The following is an 8,994-nucleotide window of genomic DNA, read 5'->3' on the forward strand; positions in this document are numbered from 1 at the left end:
AAAGACTTTTCCATATAATAATAAAAAATAATGATAAAATAAAAAAAATTTTTTTGACACTTAGAGCATGGATTTGCTGATATTTCTCTTTCCATTAGCAAAATTGAAAAAAAAATTGATATAAACTTTCAAATATTACATTTTCTTTTGCAAATAAAACATTTTCAAATTTTTATCCTCCATCAATGAAACAAGATCTTTTAGAAAGAAAAACATCCAATTCAAAAAAGATTGCTTATGTATTCTAAACTACACACATTTATGATTTTTTAAATAAACACATAAAAATTTCTGTTAAACAAAAATAAACTATTGATTTTTCACTTTGCATTTGATTCATTTCATTGACTATACAATTTTTTTTATTAGTTGAGATTTGCAAACTCAAACAGATCTCATTTCTTCACAAAAAATATGATAAATTCAAAAAATCAAATTTAAAAGAAATAAATAAAAAGAAAGGAAAATTTTTAAATCAAAAAATTTATATAAATTATAATTCTTTTTTATAATCATTAGTTTTATCATTAACACTAGCATGAACTCCATTAGATGAAACATTATAATTATTTCGCATTGAATCGATATCCTTCAAAAGATCACGCGCTTGCAGTTCCATATCAACCCAACCCTATCAATTAATAGAAATAATAAATTATGATAACCACAACATAAATATTCAAAAAATAAAATAAAATAATTTTCCAATAACAAAAGACCATAGTCAAATAAAATTCATATTTAAAATCAAAAATTACGAATAATCACAAACTGGAATTGTCTTTCGAGCCATTTCTCTTTCGCTTTCCTTTGTTTTTGGGTTGTAGCTAGCAGCAAATGCTGAATGTTGAGACAAAAGAGTCTTTTCTCTTTCTTTTTGATTTTCGTTTTGATTATCAACTTCTTTCTGATCAATTTCCCTTCCACAAGCATCCTTCATCATTTCCTTCAAGACCTCCTTTATTTCTCCTCTGGCCCTTTTCAACCTCATCTTTTCTTTTATTCTCTTCTTTTCATCACTTCTATCGCCTTCTGCCTCTCCATCGCTTTGGCACCAGACTCCATCGTACAGCCACGCCTTCCCAAACAGCTTTCCCATCGGAACCACCTCCGAAATCATGTTCGGCACCTCTTCGTCGAAGCGATCGACGCTCAACTTCAGCGTCCCAGCAGACAAGCGCATGAATGTGTGCCTCAGCAGATCCCCAACTGCATTCATCCTGAACATCGTCAGATTGACCACAAACACAGACGAACTTCTGAACATGTTGCCATCCAAAATGGTATCCCACACTTTTGACTGAAAAAAATCGAAAGGAAACAAACAAGGAAATTTTTATAAAAATGGAAAAAAAAAAAAAAAGAAAAAGAAAGTTATGAAACATTTGTAGTCATAAGAAATGAACAATCAATGTTAGATAGATTGAAAATAAAATGAAATAAAAAAATATTGAAAAAAAAAAGACAATGGATAATCAACAAAATACGAATACAGATATCAACACAATCTTCTTCACATCACACCTTCCAGTAAGCATATTGGCTCATTTCCTCGTTATCAATATTCTTATACGGAAAAGCATAAGGAACATTCTTCATTTTCACGTTCCACACGCTTTCAATGTCTGTATTAAACACAACACCCGCCTTCACCACAATCACCCTTTCCAGCTCAACCGGCAGCGAGGAATCGATTGTCAGCAGACGCCATCCAGACACGAACTCCTGTTTCCGCCGGAACGACGGAAGCAGAGCCGGCCATGTGGAGTACACAAACGAGACAGAAAAGTGGCTAAAGAGAGAAAGAACACTGGAATTGTCAGAGAAAGACGCAGAAGAATCATTCAGCGTCTGAGTTGAGTGGAAATCTGTCTGGTTGATGCTGAGTTTTGATAGAGTTGTCAGTGTATTTCTCAATTGCGGGGAAACAAGTGAATCCACCATCCACAAATGAACATGAGCCTTTGTATTCTTCAGAATGGATATGAGTGTAATCAAAATCTCTTCTTCGCTTTTTCTGTTTGACGAGACCATGAAAAGATGTATTGTAGACGACCTTTCTGAAAGAACAGAAGCACATTCACCATAAATCATGGGTAGATGATTCGAAGCTGCTAATGCACTGGCAGACGGCTGATCAGAAGTGTCAGTCTGCTCTTTGCTTCCAAACAGTCTGCTTATGAAGCTTCCTTTCCCTTTCTTCTTCGAGTTATCTTCTTCCTCTTTCAAATTCTTCAGAATCCGCTGCTCTTTTTCCTTTATCAAAGCAAAATATGACTTTTCTTTGTCTCCATATGCAGCTGATGTTCTGGCATAAATACGTATTCCGTTCCATCCACTTACAAACACACTCAAACATTCAGAAAACCGATCTTCTTTCACAACATATGATCCATCACTTTGCGTCCCTTTATCCACACCAGAAGTTTTTGTGGCTTCATCTCCTTTCCCTTCTTTCACTCCAACCTTCTCCACATGCTTTATATGCATTAATTTAGCTTCTCCACTACTTCTTTGTTTCCCCTCAACGTATATTGAAGAAAGCTCACTTACACCTCTTAGCTGTGTTGTCGTGGCATCGATAAAGGACAAAGAAAGAGGATTCTTCAGAGCAGGCGATATTGTCAGCATTCGAAGACCCGGCTTTGAGCAAGGGAAGGAGAAAAAGCCACTCGAATGGAAAACAACGCTTGATGATGAGGAATCAATAGAAGGATAGTAAAGAGGAAAAGATGGAGAAGATAAGTTATCCTCACTGGATGTGATTGTACTTAGCTTTGCGGAAGAAGAAGAAGAAGAAGATGCAGAAACAGTTGAAGAATAATCAAAAGTTGTAGCAGAAGGAGACAGCAAACTCAATGGCAAACCGCCAGGCGAGGTTTCTGTCACATCCATGAGACATCCGACAACAAGGAAAGAATTCAGATTGAAGCGAACATCAACAGAAGAATGAGAACAAGAGCAAGAAGAGGAAGAGGAAGATGGAGATGAAGAGGAAGAAGTTATTGGAAACTTTATGCAAGATACATCAGTCGTTGCATTTGCACACAAAACTTCCCATGTGGAAGGAAAGCTGTGGAACAATGAGAATGGAACAGATGACGGCAAAAGATCAAATATTGCTCCATTTCCCCTGTTGTAAAGAGACGAATGAACGCATACGCAAGCATCATCTAAATTCATATTCTTCTTTGCTTTCTCTTTTTCATCATTTCCCTCAGTCTGCTTGTCTTCACTTCCACTTTCCATCGCAGTGATGAGCTTCCCTTCCTTTGAGAACACTGGGGCCATTGGGAGCACAAAGGAGAAGAGGTCAGCATCAGGAACAGAGTGAGACAGATGGACAGGTGGCATCACAAGAGCATGTGCACTTAAGAAAGAGAGAGAGGGAGAAGCAGAAGAATCATTTGAAGAAGAAGAAGATGCTGATGGTGGTGATGACAGGAATGAGCGAAGGAAGAGAAGATGAGATGTTAAGCACAGCTGGTCAGGACTGAACGGGTTGATGTTTGTGGAAAGATGAAGCAGAGAAGAAGATGAGACATGGCTCTTCTTTTGCTCTTCCTCACTCTTCTTTGAAGTCTGCATCAAATCAACACAAATTCTGGAAGTGAACGAAGTAACACGATTTGAATTGAGTGAAGGATCTTCAGAGATGCTTGACAGAACCTCCTGTTCCATCGAAGAAGAGCGGGGGAAGCGGAAGCAGTGCATCGACTGCACAAGCGACACAAGAGAGGAAAAAGAGACAGAAGAAAAAGAAGAAGAAGGAATTATTTCATTGATATCCTTTATTTTGAGTCCATTCACTTCTCCTTCTTTGCATTCATTCAGGATTCTTCCAATAACCTTCTTTCCTCCGCTTCCAACATCCATCTTCTCGTTTCTGAGGCTGTGAAGCTCTATCCACAGCGGAATCCATCGCTTCACAAGCTCAAACCCTTCAATTGCTCTGATCTCCTCTACAAAATACTTGCACGATTCTTCAAAGTTTGTCTTGTTTAAAGCAATCGGCCCATTCAAAAAGAAGAGTGAAGCCGATGAAGACGACTCACACTCAGCTAATCCTTCATTTCCAGTCTCAACTGGAACACTCATGTCGCTCTTCTTCAGCTCTCCAAACACAAACTCAGGTGAAGTCTCTCTGTACTCTGCGTCTGCCTGCTGAATGGCAATCTGCAATGAGGCTGTTTTTGGCGATAAAAGTGGACGAATTATGCCATCTGTTATCAAAAACGGACAAGGAATGGACAATGATGGAGAGGTGGCTCCACCTGATACAAGTTTAAGTGGTTTGTTTAGCTCAAGTTTCTTGATGAGATAGTTATGAAGCTTTAAAGTGCTGAGTAAAGAAGAAGCATTTGACGAAGAGGAAGAGGAAGACAAGACTGAAACAATAGCATTGCTCAACTGTTCCATCCATTTTGTATTGTTCACAATATCTTCAAAGGCATCCTTATTCATTTCCATCCAATGTGTGGTGGCTGCTGCAAAATTGTCCGTTTTTTTGAACAGCATATGGTCAATCGTATGAAGCAAAAATGACTGCTGCAATTTTGAAGGAACCAAAGGAAGACACGTGACATAAATACTTGGAAGAAAGATGGGAGATGAAGGTGAAATCGAAGATAACTTTGATGAAACATCGCTTTCTGCTTTGAAAGAGCTGGCAGTGTCAAATATAAACCCGGTTCTTGACAAGCCAGATGTCAGCCCTTTAACAAATCCATACGCACGAATCAAGTGCTGAACGTTTTGTGGATTCAAAACAAGAACATGGGTCAAAGGATGATGAGAACTTAACATCACATCCTCCACAGTTTCTGTTTCTTTGCGTTCATTTTTGACTTTTCGAAGAGCTTCCATGTTCATCCCGAAAATCCTTGGTATATTGCGAGAGCCTGGTGTTGGACGTGTTGGAGGTGAAATAAAGAGGGTAGAGGACTGAAGCAGAGATAGAGAATGAACAGAGCAGAAATGGCAGATTGTGTGCGTGGATGAAGGAGAAGAGTAAAAGAATGATGTAACATGCGAAGTCTGATCAGACAATTCAGGCAAAGAAGAATACTTTGCATTTTCAGACGCTTCAACATTTTCATTTGAAGAACTTTTCAAATCGCTCTCCTTCTGTTCAGCATTTGATCCATCTCTTTTCTGAATCAAAGACTGCTCAAAGAGATGCGGAAACAACACTTTGTCCACTTTGCTGTCGATGTCCTCAGGAACATGAGCAGACACCACATTCGGCACAAACTTGTCCAATGTTACAAACGAGTGTGAGATCAGCCCTTTCATCATCTTTATCGTGTCATTGAAGAATATGCTGCTTGGATCGATCCTTCTCACCAGCCTGCCCAGCTCCTTCTCCCGCTCCATCCTCTCTCGAGGCGTCTCATTCGCGTACTCTCCGCTCTTCTCCTTCTCTTTGTCCGCTTCGATCTCTGCCTTTGTCAACTCCTGCACCGCATTCAGCACACCGAGTTCGCGGCAGCGAGTGACCCACTTGTTTGTCGATGTCACTTTCCACAGCGTTTCCACAACTCCATTCGCGCGCAGCTGTTCGGGCAGACGGGCCAGCTTGTTCTTCTGCACAGGCAGAAAGTTCGTGCTGATGAGAAAGCGGAGGAGAGAGATTTCAGACGGATAGAGCGCATTGATCGTGTGCAGCACATCATCTGGAGGGCAGATGATGCCGTTGAATGAGATACAGGGCAGAGGAAGCTGCGTCTGCGCCATTTGCATCCGGATTGTCTGCAGCATCTTCTCCACTCTCCTATCCCCGCCATCAACAACCACTTTCTTCCATTCGCTTTCAGTCATCGACGGATACGGCTGCTGTGTGACAATCTTCCGAATACGCTCTGCAGTCACTCCGATGAACTCCTTCTCTCTTTCTGTCTCTTCCTCACTCAGTGTCTTTCTGTCCTTCACAGACCATGGAGTCTCCATCCTGTTGGCACGGTGTTCCTCTTCGTCAGAAGCAGCAAATTCTTTCAGACTCTGATGGATCACTTTCGCAGCATCAAAGGAGCTGTACTTGTGGATGTGCCAGATCCACCACCGAGCAAGCTGAAGAGATTGTTGGGAGGCAGAAAAGGAAGGTGCCGCAGATGCAGCAGACGATGAAGAAGGAGGCTGAGACATCCACTGAGACACAACAGGAACAACGCCAAATCGGATAGGCACACCTTGTGTGATCAAGTCCAGCATTGCCACAATTCCTGTTTGTGCTTCGAGTCTCGCCAGATCAAAGAACCCTACACAGATAAGCATGTTGTGCTTCACTGGAGGAAGCCCATCGTCTTTCTGGTACAAAATGGCTGTGGGATCTGCTGTCCAGTTCTTGTAGCGCACGTCGTCTTCGATGCTGTTCAGATAGAACTGTACAGTCGGCGGGCGGACAGCTACACGGAAAGCAGAAAGATAAAACGATGTGTATCCCAATGAAAACGTGTCAGCAACACCAGAAGATGATGCAGAAAACACAGCACCAGCAGAAGAAGACGAGGTTGATCCACCGACACTCCCAGAGTTGTCCTCGCCTCCTCCTGCGTTGCCAGCTGAGGCTGAAATGAGAAGCGGTTGCAGCTGATGACAGCGCGTGACGTGCTGTAGAAGACCACTTTCTTTGCCAACGCCAGCCATTCCGAGCGATGCCAATGCCAAAGAATGCTCAGTTTCCTGTGTTGCAGCGTTGAGAAGCGACCAGACTGAGCAGAGTGGAAAGATCGACCGGCCGTTGATATCCAACAATGGCGATGCAGAACCTCCATCGCTGCCAAACAGCCGCGATGCTTTCACCATTGAGTTTATCAGCTTTTTGTTCTCATTGGCATAGCGCTTGCTGATGGTGTGCTTGACGTAATGGTGAGAGGTACTGTTCCCCAACGGAGCATCAGAATCTACACCTGCTTCATCTCCTTCGTCTTCACTGTCACTGTTTCCATTTTGTGCGTTTTCTTTTTCTTTTTCTTTCTCTTCTTCTTCGTTCTCTTTGAGCACATCTGTTCTCAGTTCTGTGCAGTATTCTCTCATCTTCGCACCCACATTCTCCATCACATCGAGCATTTCTCTGAGCGGATCTTCGCTTTGCAAAATCGAATCAGCAGCAACGGCTCCAGAAAATCGCAGCTGAAACGGATGAAACGAGTGTGCCATCGATAAACGCGAAAGTGCAAGTGACAATTGAAACAATGGAGAATGAGAAGAAATACAAGATAATTGTGAATCGGGTTTGGAAGAAGCTTTGCAAGCAAGCTGCGGATGCTTTTTTGCCATTGCTGAAATATCAATACCTAACATAGGATGAAATCGATCAAGTGGTATTTGCTTTTCTTCCTCTTTCACTTCTTCAACGGTTGAAGCGAATGATAAATCATCATCATCAAACATTTCAACAATTTCTGTGTCTGCCTTTTGTGCAGGTACAAGCAGACGCGTTCGAGCTTTTTTTTGAACTTTCAATTCCACAGAATAATCAATAACTTTGTGTTTTTGAGTTGAATTCTGCATGTCTTTAGCGATATTCGAAGATCTTTGATGACGAACTACCAGCAAAAATCGATAATCATTATTTGACTTTTGTGCTTCAGTTAACTGGTTTATCCATTCATATGTAATTGGTTCATCAAGAGAAGCATATAGCATTACAACTGGTAAATATTTATTTGAAGATAAATAAGGAGGTAAAATGTGATCTCCTTGCAACAATTGTGAAAGAAGATCAGTTTTTGGTGATGGTGCACGATTTCCTTGTTTCCAACTTTCGCTTTTAATCGCGCTTAATGCAGATTGCAAAGTAATGAAATATTTTGCATTCTGAAATTGTTCCTGTTGGAAAATAACAACAAAAGGCGACGGAAAATTTGATGATGATTCATTGTTCTCTAAGAAGCTAAGCATATCATGTGCAATTGTGTTATAACCTTCAACCAAAGGTGCATTTGCATGAACAGTTAAAGATGCATTTAACAATTGAGATATTGACGGTAAATTTAATTTATTTTCCACAAATTCAACGGACAATTCAAATTGTTGCCTTTCTGTTTTTTCATAAAGTCGTTCTTTTTTGATGTATTCGATAAATCGAGGAAAGTATTCTGGGCTCAGCTGGGCAATAAACTCGCTAGCTTCGGCTAATAACGAGACTTTACCAAAAGGCGCTTCAGTGTCTATTTGAACCTTGTTATAACCGTCAAATTTAAGGCCATTAAAAGCAGGCAACAAAAATAACACAAAAGAAAAAAACATCAAAGTTCAATTATGCTTTAGATCTAACTATCAATTCTAAATGGCGCAAAGACCGCCAATTAGAAATGCTCAGCCATCCGAACCATTGAAAAAATCAGCAAAATCAAGCCAAGAATATAGGTTTGTTAGATATTTTATTTTTCTTTGTTTTGACAAATGTTGTGCATATTTATGTGTTTAATGATTTTTGCTTTTTTTGCTTGACGACAATTGCTGCAACATGACGAACCCAATTGCCTTCAAAGGCTTATTCGTCAAGCAACAAGCTTAAGAGAAAAATGGGATAAATATCTCAAGATACAGGCAAATGAAACAAATGAGACAATACTTGATGAAATAATCGTTGCATTTGCTCACAATTTTACAGCAGCAAACAAATCTATGGTTGAATTTGCTTTTCCTGGCGTATCTATGTTTTGTGCATGTGCATCACAAAGGTTTGAAAATCTCATATTTTTTTTTGTTTGCAAAATATTTTTATTTTTGAACAGATTCATTGAATTATCACAGAAGCATTTATTCATTGGAGAAAATGCAAAGAAATCTGTGCTTATTGATATATATGGAGATGAATTATTCTCCTATTATTTGAATGTTTTGCTTTGCTTGACATGTGATTGTGGATTTATTCCTCAGATGAACAAAACTCACTTAGCTTCTGTATTTGTTCTTCTTTTTCATCGAATAGTTGTAAATTTGGATATGTCTTATGGTTTGATTATTTCTTTATTGACTCTTTTTTTT

The 8,994-nt window shown here is 39.9% G+C and overlaps 2 protein-coding genes across 2 annotated transcripts in view; one reads left to right on the forward strand and one right to left on the reverse strand.

Moving 5' to 3' along the window:
• Nucleotides 1–294: 294 nt before the first annotated feature.
• On the reverse strand, nt 295–8,336 carry MONOS_2076 (putative UDP-glucose:Glycoprotein Glucosyltransferase; the record flags this gene model as incomplete). Its single annotated transcript, XM_067871971.1, has 4 exons — nt 295–631; nt 773–1,300; nt 1,525–8,181; nt 8,334–8,336. The coding sequence occupies 4 exons, from the start codon at nt 8,334–8,336 to the stop codon at nt 494–496; spliced, it is 7,326 nt and encodes a 2,441-aa protein (XP_067722967.1). The 3' UTR covers nt 295–493.
• MONOS_2077 (putative FYVE zinc finger) overlaps nt 8,270–8,994 on the forward strand; it is a 28,027-nt gene continuing 27,302 nt past the window's right edge. Inside the window, exons 1-3 of the mRNA XM_067871972.1 lie at nt 8,270–8,370; nt 8,496–8,687; nt 8,742–8,962. Coding sequence (XP_067722968.1) covers nt 8,291–8,370; nt 8,496–8,687; nt 8,742–8,962 — 493 coding nt within the window. The 5' untranslated portion in view covers nt 8,270–8,290. The remainder of the gene's footprint in view (nt 8,371–8,495; nt 8,688–8,741; nt 8,963–8,994) is intronic.

This window comes from Monocercomonoides exilis (assembly GCF_001643675.1).
Source record: "Monocercomonoides exilis strain PA203 chromosome Unknown scaffold39-1025343, whole genome shotgun sequence".
NCBI classification, from domain to species: domain Eukaryota; phylum Preaxostyla; order Oxymonadida; family Polymastigidae; genus Monocercomonoides; species Monocercomonoides exilis.